At 41.9% G+C, this 25,259-nt stretch overlaps 1 protein-coding gene across 1 annotated transcript; it reads left to right on the top strand.

Moving 5' to 3' along the window:
• Positions 1 to 578: 578 nt before the first annotated feature.
• On the top strand, positions 579 to 16,339 carry SCARA3 (scavenger receptor class A member 3; the record flags this gene model as incomplete). Its single annotated transcript, XM_063300827.1, has 5 exons — positions 579 to 639; positions 1,191 to 1,310; positions 6,359 to 6,457; positions 9,901 to 10,944; positions 15,083 to 16,339. Coding segments are annotated over 5 exons (1,764 nt in total), but the record flags the coding sequence as incomplete, so codon positions are not given.
• Between the last annotated feature and the right edge of the window lie 8,920 nt (positions 16,340 to 25,259).

The raw sequence follows: 25,259 nt of genomic DNA, 5'->3' as shown, positions 1-25,259 counted from the left end.
GCATATGTATGTATGAATGTACAGTATACAAGGTATATATTGTACATATTAGTGGCAAACTAAGTTAAAATAAAGAGTATTGAAGTCAGCCCGGTTTCCTTCTTCAGGTGGGTCAGGCTACATTGTCCTCGGCAAGAATGGCCAATTGCTTGCTAGAAAATAATGGCAGCTATAATCACTCCATCTGGAAAGCCCCTGATCAGAGAAGGCTGACAGCATTTTCATTTTTCTGGAAAGGAGCAGCTGTGCAGCCATGGGACTTAATTGTTACCTTCAAGCCATAGCTAAAGACCAACTGCTGTTTTTGTCAGCTATTGGTTACCTGAACTCTGCCTATTTCAGTCACACACACACAATCCTCTCATCGTGTCCCAGGCATACTCATGCTTTCTGTTTCTAACAGTACTGTAAGTCTGTGTTATTTAATAAGCCACATTAGCCTCTTTGGCCAAAGATACCCAAGATGACATCCAATAAAAGCCAAATATAACAGGTCTAGACAAAAAGAAGCAACGCTTAGATGTTGTTTTGGCAATTTTTGATACTTAAACACTATCTTTTAAATTTATTTTTCTATTTTAGAAGAGGACCTCCCTGGAGAAGACGACAAAATGCCTTCCTTCAGATACAGATCAAATGGTAAGGGCAAGTTAAGCCTGGATGGGTTTTTAATTTAATTTTTTAAAATTTATTTTCTATCCTGCCTTTAGTATTTTTATAAATAACTCAAGGCTGGGTACATACCTATTACTACTTCCTCCTATTTTCTCCACAACAACAACCCTGTGAGTTGAGTTGGCCTGAGGAAGAATGACTGGTCCAAGGTCACCTAGCCAGCTTTCATGCCTAAGGCAGAACTAGAACTCACAGCCTCTTGGTTTCTAGCCCGTTGCCTTAACCACTAGACCAAACTGGCTCTCAGTTGGGGTTGTCTCCTCCCCCATTGCCCTTCCTTCTCCACTTCATTCCAGGGCTGGAAAATATTGGAAAAGTCTCCTGGGTTCCCCTTGGTTCTCCAAAAGCACCCTTTCACCCCTGAGGACTGTATTCTATTTTAATCCACAGTCTCTGGTCTCATAGTCCCATCTCTTGGGGGGGTATCCCATCAACCAGAATCATACGAGTGAAGTCAGAAACTGAGGTCAGCCCCAGATATACCAGGTTCTCCATATGTACTTCATCCCTTGCAGGCCGGATGAGGACCAACTGCAGCCAGTGCGAGAAAAACCTAACTCTACAGACATCTGTGAAAGTGTTGTATGTCTTTGTTGTCTTGCTGGTAATGGCAGTGGTGGTGCTGGCAGCTGTAGGTGAGTAAGGGACTATTCATTTGTTTGTTTGTGTGTTTATTTGGCCACCCAACTCCATGATGATGCTGGGCAGCTTACAATAGTAAAAACAATACAAAATCTGTAAACAAAGCAGAAAGAAGACAAAAGGTATCTGAAGAGACAACCATCCAACTCAGTAGAAAAAAGCCCTATGAGAGGCTTACTACACATCTTAACTCAAGGCCTGGGGAGAAAAGCCATATTTTTAATGACCTTTTAAATGAAGGCAATCTAATCTAATCTCTATACTAGTATCTGGGGGAATCCTGTTCCAGAGACCAGGCACACCGACAGAGAAGGCCCAGTTCTTGCGTCCCATTAGATTATAATCAGCACTTTGAATTGCACCTGGAAGCTAACTGGCATGCCCATTACTACCCATGCCACTGCATTCTGGACCTGAATGCTGAAACTACTGAGTGGTCTTCAAGGGCAGCTTTATGTAGAGGGCATTGCAATGATCATTGTCAGGGCACGAGTGACTGTCTGGAGAGCCTACTGATAAAAGAACAGGCACAAGTGATGTAGAAGATGAACCTGTGTGGAGGCCTTCCTAGCCCCAGCTGTCATCTGCTCTTTGAGCAGGAGCTATGAATCCAGGAAAACAATAACAACAACAATAAGAATAAGAATAAAAATGACTGTGGCAAAAGAAAGCAAAGATAGTACCAACAGTAAGAGGTGCCTTGGATGCAATTCCAAAACATCTGGAGCACCACTTAACACCATCGGCATTGACAAAATCATCTTTAGTCAATTGCAAAAGGCAGCTTTACTTGGAACAGCTTACTTCCTACAACAATACATTTAATATTATTAAACAACAACATCTGCCTATCCCAGGTCCTTGGGAAAGACTCAATAGGTGGACAAAGATGCCAAATCCAGTCTAAACATCTGGCTGACTGTGCGACCAACCATAATAATAATACTTTATTAAACTTGTATGTCATCTGACTCTCAGCAACTCTGGGCGGCTCACAACAATCAAAGAAAGAAATTATAATAAAATCAATAACACATAAATAAAGATAAAAGATGGCAAGCATGATGAAGCAAGGGGTCTCACTCTCCCTCACCAAAGGCCTAAGTGAAGAGTCAGGTCTTCCTGGCCCTTCTAAATAACAGCAGAGTTCCAGGGTCCTGGAGAAGGGAAGAGAACCACCATAAAATGGTGCCCCCAACCCACAGAGCTGTCTCAAAAGGATACCGTGGTTGATAGTAGCAAAAGCTGCTGAGAGACCAAGGAGCACAAGGATGGATGCACCACCACCATCCTGGCTCCGCCACAGGTCATTGAGAAGCACGACTAAGGCTGTCTCAGTACTAAATCCCAGCCTGAAATCTGCCTGAAATGAGCATTTGTTGTTGTTTATTCATTTAGTCGCTTCTGACTCTTCGTGACTTCATGGACCAGCCCACACCAGAGCTTCCTGTCGGTCGTCAACACCCCCAGCTCCCCCAGGGACGAGTCCGTCACCTCTAGAATAGCATCCATCCACCTTGCCCTTGGTCAGCCCCTCTTCCTTTTGCCCTCCACTCTCCCTAGCATCAGCATCTTCTCCAGGGTGTCCTGTCTTCTCATTATGTGGCCAAAGTATTTCAGTTTTGCCATTAATATCATTCCCTCAAGTGAGCAGTCTGGCTTTATTTCCTGGAGGATGGACTGGTTTGATCTTCTTGCAGTCCAAGGCACTCTCAGAGTTTTCCTCCAACACCACAGTTCAAAAGCATCGATCTTCCTTCTCTCAGCCTTCCTTATGGTCCAGCTCTCGCAGGCATATGTTACTACGGGGAACACCATTGCTTTAACTATGCAGACCTTTGTTGTCAGTGTGATGTCTCTGCTCTTAACTATTTTATCGAGATTTGTCATTGCTCTTCTCTCAAGGATTAAGCGTCTTCTGATTTCCTGACTGCAGTCAGCGTCTGCAGTAATCTTCACACCTAGAAATACAAAGTCTTTAACTGCTTCTACATTTTCTCCCTCTATTTGCCAGTTATCAGTCAAGCTGGTTGCCATAATCTTGGTTTTTTTGAGGTTTAGCTGCAAGCCAGCTTTTGCACTTTCTTCTTTCACCTTCATCATAAGGCTCCTCAGTTCCTCTTCACTTTCAGCCATCAAAGTGGTATCATCTGCATATCTGAGATTGTGAATGTTTCTTCCAGCGATTTTAACTCCAGCCTTGGATTCCTCAAGCCCAGCATGTCGCATGATGTGTTCTGCGTACAAGTTGAATAGGTAGGGTGAGAGCATACAGCCCTGCCGTACTCCTTTCCCAATCTTAAACCAGTCCGTTGTTCCGTGGTCTGTTCTTACTGTTGCTACTTGGTCGTTATACAGATTCTTCAGGAGGCATACATTTCTGGCATGTGAAATGAGTGCCACTGTTCAATAGTTTGAACATTCTATAGTGTTTCCCTTTTTTGGTATGGGGATATAAGTTGATTTTTTCCAGTCTGATGGCCATTCTTGTGTTTTCCAAATTTGCTGGCATATAGCATGCATTACCTTGACAGCATCATCTTGCAAGATTTTGAACAGTTCAGCTGGGATGTCATCGTCTCCTGCTGCCTTGTTATTAGCAATGCTTCTTAAGGCCCATTCAACCTCACACTTCAGGGTGTCTGGCTCTAGCTCACTGACCACACCGTCAAAGCTATCCCCGATATTGTTATCCTTCCTATACAGGTCTTCTGTATATTCTTGCCACCTTTTCTTGATCTCTTCTTCTTCTGTTAGGTCCTTGCCATCTTTGTTTTTGGTCATACCCATTTTGGCCTGGAATTTACCTCCAATGTTTCTAATTTTCTGGAAGAGGTCTCTTGTCCTTCCTATTCTATTGTCTTCTTCCACTTCCGTGCATTGCTTGTTTAAAAATAATTCCTTATCTCTTCTGGCTAACCTCTGGAATTTTGCATTTAATTGGGCATATCTGCCCCTATCACTGTTGCCTTTTGCTTTCCTTCTTTCTTGGGCTACTTCTAGTGTCTCAGCAGACAGCCATTTTGCCTTCTTGGTTTTCTCTTTCTTTGGGATGTATTTTGTTGCCGTCTCCTGAACAATGTTGCGAACTTCTGTCCAGAGTTCTTCCGGGACCCTATCTACTAAGTCCAGTCCGTTAAATCTATTCTTCACCTCCACTGCATATTCCTTAGGAATATTAGTGAGCTCATATCTAGCTGATCTGTGGGTCTTCCTTAATCTCTTTAGTCTGATCCTAAATTGTGCAAGAAGAAGTTCGTGATCTGAACTACAGTCAGAAATGAACATAGATAATCCATTTCCTCCAGGGTTCTAATCAACTGCAGACTGACCACCTTCTCAACAACCTTCCCCAAAGAGGAAATGTTTGGTACTGATCAACAGTTGTCAAAAACTGTTGGGTACAAGAACTGCCTCTTGAGGAGGAGGTGCATCACTACCTCTTTCAAGGCAGAAGGTACCAACCCCTCCAGATTTCTTACTAATCCCAAATATGGAAGTGCTACCCAATCCAGGACAAATATAAGGATTCTCCAGGATAGGGTGGCCCAAAAACCCATAGCCACTTGGTTTTGGTAGAGTTGAGCCTGAGTCTGTTCCTCCCATCCAGAAACTCATAGCCTCCAGACACTGAGACAAGGCCTTGAGATCATTGCTTGGTTGGCCAGAAGTCAAGATATATCAGCTGGATATCATCAGCATATTGATAATACCTGACCTAAGCAACAGACAATCTCTCCTGACAGCCTCATGTAAACATTACCCCACAGGTCAGGGGCTTCAGGCTAGATCTTTCCCCCCTTGCTCACACTGACTAGAAGGAAAGGAGGAGAACCACTGCAGCAGAGTGCATTCTACTCCTAACCCTCATAGGCTGGCTTGGAAGAACCAGAAGGATACGGTGAATTGCAAACTAAACATGAGTCAGAAAAATCGTGCAGTTGCCAGGAGAAGGAAGTGTTGGAGGGCGGTGTGGGGGGAATGTATTGGCCAAAGAACTTGACATTGTTCCATTTCATTTAGCACTTGGCTGGAGGAAGGAACTCTGCCCTTGACATAAAATTAAGTAGGCTGATCTATCTGTATTGGAGAAGGGAGTAATCATACACTGTTGCAGAATGACAGAAGGTTAACCAGGCTCCTTAAGCTACCAACTTCCTATCAGTAATCAATTGACTGAAATCTCATTGATATATTGATATCTCATTTTAATTGGGTATATCAAAATGTAATCAATAACTTAAGCAAGGACAGGGACCTTTTTGATGGCTGTGGACTGCATTTGTCTTTGGAGGGATGGTTTTGAGTTTTTCTAAAGCTATGCTAGGCTTATTTATACATTTCCTGCATCAAGACTGCAATAAAACACTTTCATCAGTTACATTCAGAGAGGATTCTAGGGGCCACAAGAAAGGGGATGACATGCAGCTAACCTGTGATTTAAAGGAACATTTCCTAATTTTGAACTTGTGTGACAATCATCTCAATAATGAGAAGATCTGGAGGCAAAGCACATACATAGATTTGGGTTCTTTTAATATTTGCACAGATTTATAAATGGCAAAGAGGTGACACAAAGGTAAGCATTCCAGCAGGCAGTCAAAACTCATTGCTCTTACATCTGATCTGTGGGGCAGATTTCCCAAACATTTTTCCTTCAAATGTGTTATATTACAAATCCCATAATCCCATTCATATTTTCCTTCCCAGGAAGATCCCCGTCACTGAGGGCATTAATTTGTAACTTTTCTAGCAAAGGAAATACTTGAAAACTCCTAGCCAAGATTGTTAAGGTGATTTTGAGAATGTTATTTTGGACTGGCCCTCTCATATTTAAGATTTGCATCACTGTTTGGCTTGTGGTGTAATAGGAAATGAACAAATATAATAAAAACCTCTTAGATGGTATTTCCTTTCATCCTGGAATGTTTTCTGCTGCCCAACCTCCAGTTATTCACCTTCAGTTGATGATGACTATCAAGTTGTAATCATGAGTTCAAGGCAATCACATGCTAATTCATTTTTCATGCTTTTCTTGCAGTTTTCAAGAAGGTGGGATCAATAGCTGATGAATTTAACTCAACTCAGACATACCATGAAAAGACAATTGTGTCAGTCCAGGAGAATCTTCAGGAACTGGGTAAGAGCAATGTTGCTAGTCTGGTGTTTTTCACCCAAAACATAGGAAAGTTACATTCTAATCAGTTCCATTTAGTTAGTCCCCATACTGATAAGGTACACAATTCAGTTCTTAAAGAGGATTGACCCTGATATCTCTTGCATGCAAGGCATGCAGTCCAACACTGAGCTGCAGACTCCTCCCATACTGCAGGATTGGAGAACCTCTGGTCCTCCAGATGATGCTGAATTACAACTCCCAGCATCTCCCATGACTGATTGTGTTGGCAGTTGTACTTAGATCAGGGACCACTGTGGTTATGACGGGGGTTGATTGATTGATTGATTATGTGCCATCGGGTTGGTGTTGAGTCATAGCAACCACACAAATTTTCTTCATGATGATCTGTCCCTAACTGGTCCTTCTGGTCTTCCAACAGTGCACTCATTGCAACTATGACTGAGTCCATCCACCTTGCTGCTAGTCATCCTCTTCTTTCCTTTCCTTCCACCTCTTCCAGCATTAGAGCCTTTTCCAGAGAATTAAGTATTTGTATAATGTGTCTGAAGTAGGATAATTTGAGCCTGGTCACTTGTACCCCAAGTGAGAACCCTGGGTTGATTTGTTTGACGATCCACTTGTTTGCTTTCTTGGCTGTTTTCTTGGTATTCATCATGGCATCTGAATATCTTTTCCAAGGCCTTCATGGCTGCTCTACCAAATGCTAGTTTGCAGCATATTTCTTGACTGTTAGTTCCTTTACTGTTGATGGTTGATCCTAAAAGGCAGAAACTATCCACCACTTCAATATAGACAGGGGAATAAATTTTCACTTATTTTCTCTTTCAAAGCAATGATTTTCATTGGGTTGCTATTGTGTCTTTCTAGCTTCAGAGGAACTGTCTTTTCACACCTGCAGCAGTGGGTTAAAAACTTAAACAACACCTTCCCACCTGCTGTAACCCATGCATCATTCATGCAGAGGCTAGTAAGGATGATCACCTTGTTTTCCATTCTTTTATTCCTCTTACCTTTGCTGATAATAAAACAGAGGAACCTGTTAAAGACAAAGGAATAGGCACAAAGTACAGAAGACTGCAAACAAAGCTACATTTGGAGATCAACCTGAAAATTACCTGTTTGGGGGAGAGATTGCTTGCCTAAACATGCCTTCTCTCTCTTCTTTTTTCATCCAGTCATAAGCATCTTGTAGAAGATTGTATGGAATTTGCCTCCCTGGGTCAACCCCCACTTCTATCTCCATCTAGTTTTGTTCCCCTTTTCCCTCTCCTTCTAGGGAGAGTATAACTACACCTTCACCTCATCCTCTTACACCTTGTTTCTTCTTCTCCATCTTACTGTTTCTGCTGGAAGAAGGGAGGGGAATGTGCATGTCTTTCTATGATAATGGTTTCTCTGATATTTGTGAGACTGATTGGTATATGAGAATTGTGGATCAACTGAAATATCTTATTTACACACAACTGATTTTAATTAGTAGCTATGACTCTTTGTTATTGTTCTGGCTTTCCCATTTTGGGGATTATGACTTCTCATGCGGTATACACAATTATGACACACAATTATGACACACAAAATTATGACACATGCACATTATGACAAATTCATACACAATTATGACACATGGTCACAATTATAGATTGTTCCAATTGGAATCGGCATCTTATGTAGGAAAATTGGGATCAGACAACATTGCTGAGGTTTTCTAATCTTCCTTTGGGGGTTTCAGCTTAAAATTTGGGGTCATGTATGATGAGATGGTTAGATAGCATCACCAATGCAATGAACATGAATTTGAGTAAACTCCGGGAGACGGTGGAGGAAAGGAAGGCCTGGCGTGCTATGGTCCATGGGGTCACGAAGAGTCAGACACGACTTAACGACTGGATAACAACAGTGATAACATGCTGGTTAGCTATGTGGAGTAGCATAGGAAAAATCATCCCAGTTCCCAGGCAAGCTTTTGCATACCCTTGGCTTTACACTGATTGATTAATTGGATTTATACCACTTAGCCATATAGCCTTGTGACAACTTAAAATACATGGTGATAAGTCCTGCCATAAGGAGCAATTTAGAAACATGGTGTCTGGAACTTGTTTTCCAGTGGCCCAAAAAGATGTTCTAAGTTCAACTGAATTTCCATCAGGCAATTTTCAATCATGAATTTGCAAATTTATGATTAAAGGTGAAATAGATGAACACACTACAGTATCTAAAGGTGGAAGTCTGCATCTAGGATACATATGGATCACAAGCATATGTTGTTGGGCAAATAGTTAACACTTTTTTCCGGTGGGTAAGAACTTTTCAAGCATCTGCAAGTAATCAGCATTTCCCTGATTCACTGGCAGGAAAATGATGAAAACTAATCTAGCACTCCTAAGCATGCTTACAAGCAGAAATAAGAATACCAATGAATTCAGTGAGGCTTTTTCCTTAGTAAGTGGATCTGGGCTGTAGTCTTAGCAAACTCTTCTAGCCATCTAGGAATCCTCCCACACAAAATGTTTGTTAGCAGGGGGTTGTAGATTATAATGAAGCATAGCTTTACATGCAGAAGTGGTTTTAGGTATAATTAATCGTAATTAAACTGCACTGAACACAATCTAGCTCATTCGCTAGTAATTTAGAGGGGCTCTTAATTCCCAGGGGTTTAATTATCATCAACAACCACAATGTTGTTATTATAGCAATATAATGTTATCAATGCACATTACATATTTTAGAGAACAGATCTTTGCTGTAAAGGAATTACTTGTAATTTGGTAAAAGTTAGATGATAAAGGGAAATACTGGGAAGTAGAAGTAAAGAGGGAAGTATTACAATTTCATATAAAATGGCAAGGGAACCAGCGTGATGCATATTTGTGTTAATGGAGTTTTCTTTGTTGAAGTGTACTTTCATTTATTCAACAATATTTTGGCAACTGAAGTCAATAAGACTAGATGTCAAAGACCTGTGATCCATTTCTCATTTCTTAGGTATTAGCAGATCACAATGATGGGAAGAGAAGAGAGAACCAGATCAGGACCTTGCAGCAAGAGATTAACCAGTGCCATTTTCTCAATGGAAACCCTCCTCCCACCTTTTTGTATGCTGGGTTCAGAAAATCCTTTATCAGCCATCCCCAACCTAATGTTTCCAGCTGTGTTTAACTGCAGCTTACATCATCCTCAAGCAGCAAGGCCATGCTTCCTGGAGTGATCTGATTTGTGGATCATCATATCAGAAAGCTATCCTGTATCACTGTAACTTAAATGCAACAAGTAAAACTGGATTCTATAACACATATTCATTTTTGTGCAAGCACATTATTTTCCTAATATATTCTGGATAATTTAGTCAAGGGAAGGAACCAAGTGTAATCGATTATTGCTTAAACATCAACAATTTAACAGTATTATCAGCTAAACTGTTATGCTTCTGCCCCCTCATCCAGATCAGAAATCAATGGACAACTGCTCCTTCTGTCATGACACAGAGCAACTTGGACAGGAAATTAGCAAATTGCAGAAGGAGCTGGAGGAGATTCAGAAGAAGCTCTTGGCCCAGGAAGTATTACTTGATCGAGCTGGACAAGCCCACCAGCAGCTTTCATCTTCCAGCAGCAAGATCACTGATGAGGTGGACAGTTGCTTCTCTGCTGTTCAGCAGGTCAACCAGAGTTTGAGCCTCTTCCTGGTCCAAGTGAGGGGCTGGCAGGCTGCCACTTCTGAGCTAGGCAGCTCACTCAAAGAGCTAACACAAGAACACTTTGATGTTGAAACTGCTGTGCAGCAGATAAACTTTACCAGTCGGCAGACCTCAGACTGGATCCAGACCATCCAGAGAAAGACAAATGAAGAGACCCTGACATTACAGAAGATTGTGACTGAGTGGCAGAACTATACCCGGCTGTTTGGCAGCTTGAGGGCCACCTCTTCCAAAACAGGTGAGCTGGTCAAGAATGTTCAAACTAGCTTAGGTATTGCCTCACAAAGGATCAGCCAGAACTCAGAGAGTATGCATGACCTTATACTCCAAGTAACAAGTTTACAGTTGCAGCTGGACAACATCTCCTCCTTCCTGGATGACCATGAGGAGAACATGCATGACTTTCAGTACCATGCCCAATACATGCAAAACCGGACAGCTGAGCACTTTCAGACCTTAGAAGGCCGCATGACATCCCATGAGATTGAGATCAGCACCATCTTCACCAACATCAATGCCACTGATAGCCATGTTCATAGCATGCTCAAGTACCTGGATGATGTGCGACTCTCCTGCACACTGGGCTTCCACACGCATGCTGAAGAGCTTTACTACCTGAACAAATCAGTCAGCCTCATGTTAAGCACCACAGATCTTCTGCGGGAGCGTTTTAGCCTACTCAATGCCCAGCTAAACTTTGACATTCGCAACCTTTCCATGGTCATGGAAGAGATGAAAGTCGTTGACATCCGACATGGGGAGATCCTGAGAAATGTCACCATTGTACAAGGTAAACAGATGGCAGGGTTGGGTTTCCAGGTGAATGTCTCCCAAATAAAAGCACGCGTTCATTTCATCTGTTTAATGAAAATGTGAAAACGTGGGAAAGTCTATTAATACTTTCTCAGAAATATATATTTTTCTGAATAAAAAGCCTCATAAAATAAAATATCAGATATGTTTGAGCTTACCTAGGGAAGCTTATAAATAGAAAGTCTACAAAAGTTTTAAGTTCTAAAAACAAGGAAACAAACAGGATACATGGAATGGCCAATTTGGGAATTTTTTAACAAAAAAAGAAATCTGCCACAGTTATAGCCTAGTTATGTAGAACAGTTTCCATGTAATGGTTTACAATTCTGATGTGAATGAATTAGTGAAGAGAGCAGGAGGCCAAGGTTAAAGAGGAACTTATTCAGAATGATTTTCTTTTTGTTTCTCCCTCACAAATTTGGACAGTGTTTTTCCAAAAAAACCCCATGACCACATACACTATCTGTCTTTACACATAGCTAAATTACTATTTTTACCATGGTCTATTAAACAAGCCATCATGAATTGGTTTGCACATAATGCTCTGCCACAATATGTGGATCCTATAGCTTTATAAGCGAGAAGCAGTAAATCATCTTATGGCTTAGTGTGATGTCTGAACCCAACTAACACAGTAAATCTCTACCAGACCTAACTGCATTAGTTTGCCAGCAAGGTAAGTCTGGTTGAATTCATACATTGGGTTAAGCCCTAAATTATTTGGTCTTTTAATTTAAAGCACATTTGATGACAGAAAGGGGAACCTTTCTGTGAACATAGGCTTTTGATTTGTAAGCCATAGTTAATGGCTTAGCATTATGTATGAATCAAGCATCTTGCCCAATTCAGTACAACGCTGTTAAAACAAACTATAGTTTATTGCCGTTTGTGAGGCCATCTCTTGTGATTGACTATCCACAGTGGAACAAATTCTATGCCCTTTTACTTGGAAATAAGCCCTAGCAAACTCAGTAGGACATTTCCAAATGAATATGCATAGAATTGGACACTCTCCTGTGTCAGTGCAGTCGAGGAAGAAGAACCTTGCAGGGAACTAGAGAGAATTCACATCATCTGCCACATGACTGGTATTAAATTCTGAGTGGAATAGTCACCACTTCCTTTTAGAAATGAATATGAGAGAGGGAAAGAGAAAATCACCATTCCATTATCTTCCAGACGAGTAGTTTCCCTCCCTCTGAAGGCTGACCTCATAAGCCCAGGTAGTCAGGTGTGCTTGGATTTTGACCAGTAACCTTGATTTTCTCAATCCTGCTCCAGAGGCTCATTGGTCACCTTTACAGAATAGAGAGGTCCACAGTTGACTTTCATTTGTTCACTTCTTCTGAATCTTCCAGATGGAGCTAATTAGTCTGTAAATCATCCCAGAATATATTAATATCTAGTTTGAGAGAGAAGTTCTTAACTTTGCAAGTTTGTTTAAATCTATATGAGGATTCTGTTTTGTCAGTTGTCAGTTTCTGGCCACTTTTTTTTTTTTAAAAAGCGTCATGAATTGGCTCATCAAAGCAGGAGGCCAATAGGTAGTTATTTGCAGTTCCAGGTCCACCAGCTTAGAACTCAACAATGAATGAGCATAGATGTATTAGCACAGCAGTAAGAGAACATTGCTGCTTGTGCAATTTTAATGTAACACACAATTTCATCAGGAAGTTAATGCATTTCCATGGGGTTGATTGTCCCATATCTCTACCATCAGCCTTCAGCTGAAGAGAACCATTCTTGGGCTAGAGGTTTTCTTCTCAGTGTCAGGTATATGCCAGCTTAGATAGTGCATAGGGGTTCCCCTTTCTGTCACCAAACTGATTTCCATGAGATACCAAGCCTCTCACTTTATGAGGATTAAATGATACCTGCAGGCAACAGAAAGTTGCAAGACATTTCTATTTTAGGGTAAAGATGATTGATGGAGGAATATGTTGGCAGAAAGCCTAAGGGAAAATAATTTGCAAGGTTAGAGGACCAAAGCCGTTTGCAGTTTCACTGCTAATTGCTTAACAGTGAATGGTTAGACAAGCATGCTGTTGACTAGAAAAAGCATATGACCAAAGCAGTGGTTGGAAATAATCACAGGAATATCATCTATTCTGAGGACAACAGTAAATTCAGTATGTAACTTGCTGCTGGGATCCAGAAAAGGCCTGCATAGAATTAGGCTCAGCACCCCCTCTTTGCCTGGATGAGTGTCTATCAGATGAACTGGTGTTGCAACTTCAGTTATAAAACACGTGGCCTCTCTTTTGGAAACAGCTGACAGGCCACCTCCTGGTTGTCAAGTGCACCACCTGGGGCGGAAGAAAACAAGAACTTGAATTTTAGAAAGATGCTTCACATACAGGCCATTGGAGCTAGACAGTGGGAAGTATGTGTCTACAGCAAGCGAAGAAATTTTGTCAGGAGCTGAGCATCCACCGAGATTTACACTACCAAAATTCAGTATCAAATTACCGTATAATAATGGAGTGAGTGTCCTTCCCTCTCTCTGTATAAGAAGAAAAATATCTGCTTTAAGCCTCCAATAAGCTTAAAACATCTATTTTAGGAGGGAAAACAATCTCACTACCCTAATTTTTAAAAAAACCCTAAGTTTTTTTAACCTATACTCTCCACAATACATCACTGTCATAACCCCTGTGACTTTCAGAGAGGAAAAGCTTGCTTAAAAATTACCCTAACCATGTCCCCCCGCCCCCCAAAAGCTGTCAGCACTACTAAACTTTTCCAAAACTCAGCTGTTTTGCCTCTCTGCAGGAGTTTTCCTCATTTTGATGCTTCTAGGTGCCTTGGACTACAACTCTAATTATTTGCAGAGAGTACAGCTGTTATTTATAGTGCTGTAGTTGGTTTTACTGATCTGTCCCAAGTATTTCAAGCCAAAGATTTGTTCAATCCTGTTGCATTTTAGGGGCATTTTTCTGCAGTTCTGCTGGGGAACTTCAGTTAGAAGCACTTTCCGAATCTAAAAATGTACCTGGAATATACTACATGAACATCAAAATCCTTACTTTCCAGAATATTATGGTATATATACTGGGGACAATATGTACAAACAAGTATTATAGCCAACAAAACTACACATACTGGAAAAAGTACAAAACCGTTACCTTAGAAGGAAAGTATACAAAATTTGTGCTTTAGGAAGAAAGTACCCAAAATGCCTATGACTTATTGTTATAATTATTAAGTTTGCAAACTGAAGAAGAAACATGCCAGAAGAAACATCAGGAAAATGAGAAACTGAGCAAATCCAAAACGCCCTAGTGCACTTGGTATGCCCTGGGCCTACATCAAGCTTCTTAGTGCCTCATGCAGGATGAGTACCTCCACAAAAACAGTGCAGTCCAGAATATCTCCTGAAGTTACAGAGGACTGATTGTAGGAAGCAGCCTGTTTCCATGGCAAAGGGTTTATGTGAGCCCGCCAATGCACCACTTCTATCCCTTGCTCATTCCTTAGGCAAGCTGTTAAGCTGCTCTCCTAATCGATCCATGTCCGTTTCATCGGTTCAGGAATTGTGCCAGGCACTGTTCAGCACATCAAGGGCTCTACTTCTAAAGCAGTTTGCCCAGGTCTCCAAATGGGCCATATTTGGGGGAGGTTGGGAAGGTTTTAAGGGAACAAGTGGATACCTTAATCCTCAACCAGGTTTAAACCCATCAGCCAGGCTATTTTGTTCTTAAAATCCCTCAAAATCCCTCAATGCAAAAATGGGGCAAACATTTACCTTGCCCACTCTTGGGGGATTGGGGTCCATAAAGGGGTGCTGGCAGGCCATATGGGACCCACAGTCTGTGCTGTGGCACCCTGAACTCTAAGGATCCTTAGAGTCATTAAGGGAGATTACTTGTGGGGTCATCTTCTACAGACTGCCAGTGAACCAGAAGAGAGCATTGTTCAGCGATTGCTGCTGTTTTCTGGGGTCCCCTTTAATCAATCATTATTTTACTGAAATGGTTATATGATGTTTAATACTTAAGTTTTATTTTGCATACTATTTAAGGATTAGTTTAATGATGAACAGTGTAAACCTATTTTTAGAAACTAGTATCGCTGCCCATTCTCTTAGCCCTTCCCTGCCTTTTCTCTCTCTGCAGGCATTCCTGGCCCTCCTGGCCCCAGAGGATTCAGAGGAGAGCTTGGCATTAAAGGGCCACCTGGAAACAGAGGAGTGAAAGGGGACACGGGGAGTCTGGGCCGCCCTGGGCCACAAGGGCCCTTGGGCCCTCCCAGCCCTCCTGGCCCTCAAGGCGAGAGAGGCTCGATGGGCACAAAAGGCCCCCCTGGATTCAAAGGGAGCAAGGGCAGCTTCGGACTAGTGGGTTCCAAGGGGCGGGCAGGCCCCAAAGGGGACCTGGGGTCTCCAGGTCCTGAGGGGGCCATTGGTCCAACCGGCCCACCTGGCCCACCGGGGAAACCGGGCATCCCAGGCAAACCTGGGCTCCCTGGCCCGATTGGGCTGATGGGCCGAAAGGGGGATCCTGGATTACAAGGTCACCGTGGATTTCCAGGGCCCCCAGGACCCCCAGGAATGTAAACTATCCCTTTTTTTTTCTCCCAAAAGAGAAGTTTTAAGGTGGACAATTGAAAAAAAGTTCTTCTACTGCAGATACCTGTCTCCCCAGGAAGATATCAAGATAATGGGGAGTGGATTGTGTCATTTATTCTACACTGCCAAGCTCCATTTCCAGCAGTTTAGGGGCAGCTTGAAAAATTGCTTCAAGTCACTGAATTTCCGTAATTTTGGGAACTCTGAAGGCAAAGAATTGCAGCTGCTATTTAGGGTTCCACAGCCTCAAGCACCTTCTTCATCCCTTCCCATAACACTATGAATCAATCGGTCAAGGTTGGCATTTGATAGATCACCTTCTGGCAATGGCCTTCTCTGCTGTTACTGCTTTTAGTTCCTTTTTTTTTTAGGGAAACAATATGATTCTTACATGCTTGGATGCCCATGTGTATATGTATATATATATAAGGAGTAAACCCCTTTCTCTGTCTGCCTCTACTCTTGCCTAACAGAGCCGGACATACCGACCAGCAGCTGGGGAAGCTTGCTTTCTGTTTCTTAGTCCTGCAGCAGGTGAAACTTCACCTGTGTCATGTCTGGTTGCCAACTGCTAAGGAAGGCCCTAAAGCAGAACTAGTCACTGAACCATGTAGTACTCATGAGAGCAGATCAATGTACTGTACAGATTCCCACCTATCCCCACTGCTGTCAGATGAGCACCATAAAGGGTGGGCTGATGTTCAGCACATTGGCCAAGCTCAGGCCTTGTAGCCAGAAACACAGTCTGCCCTCAACCCTCCCGCCAAAAGGCAGAAAAGCTAAGAAAAACCTCCCACTTCGTTAAAAAAAATTGCCAGATAGACTAGCTAGTATGGGACTAGATGGAGCAAGGAACTAAATTAGGCTAAGGCAGTGTCATAGCTCATAGACTTTTGATAGATAGGTTGGTGATCTTTAAGATTGATATGATGATGGCTGAAACTGTCTTCTATTAGATCTGATTATTTGTCCATGATCTAGCCAAATATTGCATGCTCTAACCAGTAGTGGATCTGCAGAATCTCATGCAAAGATCTTTCCCATTACCTGCTACCTGACTCATTACTAAATAAAGCAAGGAAGGGTACAATCTTTTTTTCTGTCAAGGAATGCATCCCTTAGGAGTGAATGGGGCTGAAATAAACTGCTCCTGGGGCCACTCTTCTCTCTCTCTGCCATTCCTTTTCTCTAACCTGATCTTTCCCTTTCTAGCTTCCTCTTCTCCCATATAATGAGCAGGATAGATTGCTTTTGCAAAGGGCTTCTTAAATTAGGCTGAATCCTATAAAATTAAGTTGAGGGCTACATATGATCCTAGGGCTACTGCTTGCCCACTCATGTTTTCACTAAAGATGCCAAAGATTGCACTTGGGATCTTCTGCTTTCCAAGGAGGTCTTCTGCTACTTAACTGTGGATTCACTCCAAAGCCAATAGCCCTGTGTTTATAGGAGGCTTCAGAATTCCATCAACTTCCAGATGGATCCACAGAGTAGACAGAAGTCCATATCTGTATAGCCTCTTCCTATAAATGGTAAGTAATACATTTAGAGCTTCAAACAGGGAGCAGCTACTATCTACCAGGAAATATGGCTGAGGGGGTAATAAAACTTGCTGAAAATGAGTTGGATGTAGCTTACAGGACCATTTAGCAAACCTGGCTATTCCAAGTGGTTACACAGCATAGTCTGAAAGCTTCACCTTATATCATCTGTGGTACTGCAAAAGCCTTTGGGGTGCATCTTTGGGCTGCATGTTTCTTCACTCACTGACACTCAAATACAGTTACCTCGTGTGGCCTGATGGGGGCATGGTGGCTAAGTGGTCAAGACACCAGGCTTGTCTACCAGAAAGTTGCAAGTTCGGTAGTTCGAGACCCAAGTGCCACATGGCGGTGTGAGCTCCTGCACTTGCCCTAGCTCTTGCCAACCTAGCAATTCAAAAGCATGCAAATGTGAGTAGATAAATAGGTACCAATTTGGTGGGAAGGTAACAGCATTCCGTGACTGTCATGCTGGCCACGTGACTGCGTAGGTGTCTTCAGACAACGCTGGCTCTTCGGCCCTGAAGCAGAGATGAGTACCGCCCCCTAGCGTCAGACACGACTAAACGGGAACCTTTACTTTCCATGTGGCCTAGAGCCAATCCCACCCTTTCAGTGTTTGGCTACCAGCAGTGTAAGTGGGAGGAGGAATCACTGGTAATTGAATACATGGCTTGCATGTAGATGTTCCTTAGTTCATAGGACCATAGAGAGCTGAAGTTCTGGAGAACACTACCAGTCAATATTGGCTGGGCTAAATGGATAAATAGGCTGACTCAATCAGTAGTGATTTTCTATCTTTGTGTTACACAGTTGCCATGCTTTTTGTATATATGGGTGTGTGCATGTGCAAGTGTGTTCATATGAGATGTTGGTTTGCATGTATGCCCATTGGCTCATGTGCTTGTGCATTCATTCCATAGTGCAACTGATTTATGTCACTGATCGTCTTCATCTGTGTAACTCTTTTACATATGTATGGTATAACTGCTACATGTATACATCCCAGACCAATAAAAAAATTAATGTACAGGTGAGACGTAACTGTTTGTCTCTGCTTCACCAGATCCAAAGAAGACATGTAAAGCCTGCCCATTCCCCCCTCCAACCATTTCAGCATTTTAAAAAAATGTCTATTTCTCTGGATGGTGTATTCTTTCTGACAGTCAGTTGGAGAACCTGCTGTTTTCCTTATGAAAGAAATAGAGTACACCAGAGGTCATTTGCCATTGAGAGTTGGGCAGCATACATGCTTAATATATTATCATCATCATCTAAGGCTAGATAATTTCACCATTCTGTGCAATTATATGGATTTTACAGAATGTGGCAGCAAAAGTGCTGATAGAGGCCTGCTTTTTTGATCATCTCCCACTGAGTTTATAGCATCTTCAAAGGTTCCTACTTTGCTTCTAAGGCTGATTCAGAATGCTGGTTTTCACCTTTAAAATTGCAATGGTTTTGGGTTGAGATATCTAAAGAACCACTTTCTCCCATACCAAGCTATTCCCACTTTAGGATGCTCAGCTGAGTCATGCTCTGCATATGCATGATCAAAAACAATCCTATCTTGGCAAGTGATTGGCTTGGGCTGTGATGAAAGATTTCTGCATTTTTCATATTTTTCTATTGTTGTTATTTTTATCCTACTCTGAGGTTTTTCTTTTTTGTTTTAAGCTTGTTCTGTTTTTCTGCTTCACATACTGTTGTGCACTTTTTTAATGTTTATGATCACTGACTGCCTGGACAAAAGAAAGGCCCTGTAGCGTCAGGCCAGTGGCCTGTCTGGTCCAGTTTTCTCTGTCACACAGTGACCAACCAAATATATTCAACATATTTACAAGCATGGGCAGGAGAGCAATATGCCTTGTCCCCTGTCATTCCCCAGGAAGTGAAAGCTTTCTCTGCAGATGAAAACACTGGATAGAAATACTGATGGGAAGGAAGGAAGGAAGGGGCATTACTTTTCAGCCCTTCTGTATTAACTTCCCCTTACTTTCATGTTTTTAGAATCTTAGCCACTGAAATTTTCCAAACAGCATCTAATCTGTTGTTTTGAGGCAGAAAATCAAACTCTTTAGCTGAGATAAAATTAAGGAGGAAAACAGGGAGGAAAATTTGTCTGGAAATGCTTTAGTGACGCCACATATTTGAACGATCGTATAATCATGCCAAAGAAATGACAAGTTGAGTGAGTGCCTAGGAATGACCTGGTGAAAACTGACTCTGATTTCCCTAAATTCCAACTATGGGCTCGATGGGAGAGGAGGAGGAGGAGGAGGAGGTAGTCTTATTCACAGTGATGTCAATGATTTCACAATGGTGTACAGTATATGGTTTGTTTGTTTATTTAGCTTTCCTTGGATTCTTAAGGGGGACATGCTAGGACTTATGGGCAAGAATTTGTAATGCAGCTCAATTGGTCTTTTGGAAAACCATCTGCTGCTTTGAACAGAGAAAGATGTGGGGATGGTGGAAGAATGCTTGGCCCTTTCTCCACTGCCTTGTTCTACTCAAAAGAAAACACCTTCCTCCCCAGTAAGTCTTACATCCTGCTTTTCATTTACAAAGAAGCTGAGAACCTGTTCCACATACTCCATGCAGTTTGGTTCTTATTCTACCACCAAAGTTAATTAGGAGAGCTTTTTTAAAGCAAATCCTTATTATCCAGCAGTTTAATCTGGGGGAGAGGGATGGGAGAAGAGTGAGATAGAACCTAATTCTATTAAATCTATCTTGCTACTGTGACATATCCTCAGATGATATTGGAGCTTAGGGTGTCTCTAATCATAGCCCAACAAAACATTAAAACACTACTCTTTTCTTTTTGTGGTCAAGTCACATGTATGCTGCTGATTGTCATTTGCTGAGCCTTCCTTAAATCAGTCAGACTTTTGCTGATCAACTAGCTCAGTTTGCTTGTTAGCACAAGCTATTTAAATCACAAGGGGGGGAAAGTTATCCTTGTCTAAAAAGTATTCTATTTTCACCTTCCACAGTGCTGTTTCAAACATCTAGTTCTCTCTAGATCCTCTTGTGCCAAGACTGTATTCATTTCATATATTGCACATAGCAAACTTCAACAAAGCAAAGGTAAGTGTAAATGAGGTAAATTTATTGGTATTTAAAGGAAGGGGAAGACCATAAGTCAAACAAACAAAAAAAGCAATCTACATTTCCTGAATCTAGGCCTGTCTATGTATGTAGTGTGTGTGTGTGAAAAAAGGCAAGATAGCAGCTGTAACTGTTTGGTTGACGTTCTGCCCTTTCTGGTGTGTGTTACAGGGTAGCTTTGATCACATTGTCGTGGCCTTAATCTCAACTTGTTTTACCACCACTACCCCACCTCCTGACGATGTCCAGTCTGATACTGCTAGGCTTGATGAGATCAGAAGTGCCTCAAGTTTTAATTACAGAAAAAAAATAAGTTTCTAAATTCCTGAGCCAACCTTTCTCAACCTGGTGCCCTTCCAAATTCAGGAGTAGATGCGTTAGATCACATTTCCTATGATTCACAGTTCCATCATTGGAGGTATGCTGGTTGTAAATGATGGGAGTTGTAACATGTACTATGTTATCCTAGCCTATCTTTAAACAAAAATGGTGATCAGTACATCTTGTACTGGAACAGGTCTGGACAATGCATAGCCTACCAGTCACATTCAATCACCCAAATTATCCTTAATCTTCAAACCACCCCAAGATTACAAGGTCATGTTTTGTTTTTTAAATCCTCCTTCCAAACCTCCCAAAATAAATTTTTAAAGCTGAATGTTTTGTATCCACCTCCTCCAGTGTTGATCACTGTTAAATAAAATATACGTTACGGTTGCCCACCATTGGTTTAGAATGAAAGCAAAGTTATCAGGGAGGAATTTCTTTCCCATATACTTCCTTGAGTATCCATTATCTACCTTCCTCTTCAAAAATAATCTTGAGGAAAAATTGGCTAATTAAATACACACACACACATACACACACACCATTATCAAATCAGATGTCTGGAAAGAAAGATATCTCAATAAAATACTGTAACTGAATCACTGAGGTAAAATCATACAATTGGAAGGAGTCATTTAGGTCATCTAGTCCAATCCCTGTTCAATGCAAGACTCCAAATTAAAGCATCCTGACCAAGAGCTGTTTAACAACTACTTGGACACATCTGGTGGAGAACTAACCACCTCTTGGTTGATTCCAGTATTCAGTAGCTCTTACAGTGAAGAGTGTATTTATTCTAATATTCATTCAGAATCTGACTTCCTGCAACAAATGCCCATTATTCTGTGTCTTGTACTCTAATATCACAGAAAAGAGATCTTTGATGTCACCTTTTGGGATTCTTGAAGGATACTATTCTATCTTGCTTCAGTCCTCTCAAAGATAAATGTGCCGAACAACTCCTAGGTCCCTACACAGGACTTCGTTTCAACTACCCAGATTTCATGAGAGGTATCCAGGGTTTAGGATACCCTCCTTGCAGAGGAAGAATACGGCGATTGTTTGATCACCAAGGGCGGGAAGTAAGTTGCTACTAAAGCTTTAACAGCACTTTTGAACCCACAGGAAAACAGAGAAAAGGAAGTTGGAGAATTTTGCTAGCTATCAGAGTCTTGGGGCCTATCCTCACTTTGCCACACATGTGACGATGCCTTCATCCCAAGCTTATCTTGTCCCTATTGGGACAAGGTTAAGTCATTCTTTCCTATAATAACAGTGTTAGTTAAAATATCATTTCCACCCTTATTCCAATGTTACAAGCAACTTCAAGATACGTAAAACTTGTTAGGCTACGTTTCCCCCTTATCTCAAAGGGAAGTCACTGCAATCACTTGAAACAGAGGCAACAGAGGAGAATAGGAATTCATTTCTACAGCTGTTTCTTGATTATTGTCAGTCTGAGGAAATTCCAGTAATTGATACTGAGATGAAGACAAGGTTTGTTGGTTTGTATCTGTTGCATGTTCCCACCTAATACAAAACTTCCATGGGTATACAGCATCTTCTTCTCATCAGCATTAGATTCTTCAGCACCAGCCTAGTGAGAATTGTCTCTTCCTCAAAGGGAACAGCAATATGTTTCATGGGAATGTATTTGACAAGATTTCCAAGCAGGTCAGTTTTTGGGCAGGAGCACACAAGCTCTCCACCCTTCACTGCTGGAGGCCCCTGAAATGTAATCTCTGCCTTGCAAAACTATCCCACATTATTTGCCACCCACTCCAGCTTGCTGGGCCAGAGAGACGCCGTGAGCGCTGAGGTCTGCTCACAGGGTGGAATTAAAACAAAGCATCTCCTCCCCCTTTCTCCAAACACACACACACATTGCTGTACTTCCAGAAAAAACACTGTGGAAAATAGCTAGGGTGCTGACTGTTTTCAAATCAAATTAAGGGTTGAATAAAACCACAACCCCCCTGGGTTCAGGAAAAGACTGAACGGGCAAGGAGGAGGGGGTGTATTGTTTGCCTTCCACTCTCTACAATAGATCAACCATCTTCACAAGACTTCATAAAGGAGCCAGGAACACCAGTGGGCTTCCCAGTCCAACCTGCAGCTTTTAACATCTCGGCCAGTGTTTCTCAACCTTGGCCACTTTAAGATGTGTGGACTTCAACTCCCAGAGTTCCCCAGCCAGAGACAAGAAAGGAGATTCTGGAACAGTGTTTCTCAACCTTGACCACTTTAGGATGTGGTGGCTGGGGAATTCTGGGAGTTGAAGTACACACATCTTAAAGTGGCCAAGGTTGAGAAACACTGATCTAGGCAAAAAGGCATATTTGGGTATCAGAGGACCATAAGGAAAAGCTGAGAGGGGAAGGAGGAAAAATAAGGGTCCACCTAGCCATAGAAATATACATTCATTGTGCTTTTGGAAATTAACTACGCCCAAATGGCTGATTATAACTGCCCAAGATTCAGTTTTCAGTAACAACAGTGACAACAACAAAGGTTCTGGTTCTTATTATAAGCCTAGAAACATGATAGCAGTACTTTATACAAACTCAGCTGTTGGGGTAGACTAACCAAGACTTCCAATACTTGGGAAGCAAGGCACTCATACCTGATGTACTGTAACTCTCTTTCTCACCCCAGTCCCCGCTCCCCCAGCCAGGGATAGAACAGAACAGAACAGATTATGTTGTGATCCCTCTGCATTAAGTCTGATCAAGACATGCACACACACCGAAATGTTGACCCTCTGTCACACAGACTGTGTTTGATTATTATTTTATGTAAATAGTAGCTCTGGGGATTTCTTTCTGCTTTCCTACATTGCCTACCACACAAACACGATACAGTGAAAGTCAACAACTGTTGTCTGCAAAGGGAGGTGGTGAAGCCACTCTGAATACAGCTCTGCCTGGAGAACTCAAAACAAATAACAACCAAACTGCTGACTGCTGTGACCATTGAAAAGTGATTCCCAGCGACAGTGCATCCACTTTACTGAATGGAAGTGAGCTCCCTTAACACCACGGCCTGGTTCAGATTACCAGTTTGGCATATGGGGCCTAGTCTGCAGTGCAGTGGTGGTGTACATGACCCCCATAACTGTGGAAGATGGAAACCATTTCAAAGAACAGCTCTTTCCCTGTTGTGACTGAGTTGGCATGCATGGTGAGGAAACAAGACAGCACCACATCTTTCCAACATGGAGAGAATCACAGCTGCCACAGCTACTTTGTGGTGAGCAGGCAATGGATTTGCCACCTGTTGGAAATTCCCTGTGGAAAACCATACTTTAAAGCAAAGGAACTTCTGCCTGTTCATGCCCATATTCAATGTGATAAAGAGAAACTTAAAATGATGGGGAAATACTGCAAGATTCTTCATTTGCATCTGAAAAGCTCTGGATTGCGACTTTGAAATTTTAACATCTAGTAGGATTAGCTGCACTGTTTGCCAGCTCCTCCGATATCAAATCTTGAGGCACTTCCACCCAAGGATTCCATGGCAATTTAAAAGCAATTCTGCATCTCTCCAATCCTACAACATCAGAAGATTGGAAGAGAGTTGAGCTGCTTTGCTTCTAGCTCAGCTGCAGTGTAGTTGGAATTGTGGCAAAATTAATATTTTCTTTTGCAGCGCTTTGAAATGCTGCAAATCCCAAAGGCCTGGCAAGTGGACTGTTCCTCCTCTGGAGAGAACTGGTGGGTCCCACTGAGTTTTTCCCCACTGCATCAAACAAAAGCACAAATACAACCTGCCTGGGAACATCTTTTTTTTCTGCCATGTCCCCATAATTTAGCCTTCATCTCCATCCCATGAGTGAGACAGCCCGAAATCCTTTGCTATACCAGTGTTAAAGGAATACTTTGTCCCTTATTCTGACACTCTCTAAGGGCAACCTCAGCTTCCCATGTAAAACTTGTTAGGCTTTGACATCTTGGAGGATAGTCAGATGGTTTGGAACAGGGAGAATCAGCAATTGGAACAGCAAATTGTGCCAATATAGTTCTCTGTTGACTCAGAGATCATTGGAGAGCACTTCAGCTCAACAGTGGAAAAGGCCTGCCATGTGCTAACTCCTGGCTTTAGCAGCCCTAGCAAATCCTTCATAGGGAAAGGTAGTTTGAAAGCTCTCCAGATTTTTCTTTCATACCCCTTCTTACAATATGGAGTAAGGGCAGGGGGAGCATGTCATCCACAGCAATATCAGTAAATAAATAATGGAAAATGCATAATCGTAATCACTTTTCATAATTTGTGCAATAATATCATTGTGCAAATGACAGAAAAACTTCATCTGCCTCGTTTTATGAAACTTGAATGATTTCATTATGCAATTGATGCAAATGGACACAACTGACGTAATTTGAATTCTTTGCATGACATCTTTATGGAAAGGACATAAAGTGATAGAAATATCATAGGAATTTCAATCAGTACAAAGTTTGTTGTATTGAGGTCTGCTAAATATCACAATACCAAAAATCTGTAGCAGCTGAAAGTAGGACAGTGATCGCTTGCTCACTTTGTTCCTTGTCTCTGCATTTTGAGATCCATGGTATTGAGGACAACTGCAGGCCATTTTGAAACTGTTCCTGAGGTTGGAAGTCTGGAGTGTGGAAGTGACTGTAGACAAAATGCATCAAGTCTCATGAAAAGCTCTGCAAAACTCAAGAGCTTTTGTTATTTTTAAATCTTTGCATTATCCTAATGAAAACATTGTCCTTGAAT

The sequence above is a fragment of the Candoia aspera genome, chromosome 1 (genome assembly GCF_035149785.1).
Source record: "Candoia aspera isolate rCanAsp1 chromosome 1, rCanAsp1.hap2, whole genome shotgun sequence".
Classification (NCBI taxonomy): domain Eukaryota; kingdom Metazoa; phylum Chordata; class Lepidosauria; order Squamata; family Boidae; genus Candoia; species Candoia aspera.
Note: the sequence above shows the minus strand (reverse complement) of the source record. Positions and strands in the feature narration are given on the sequence as shown.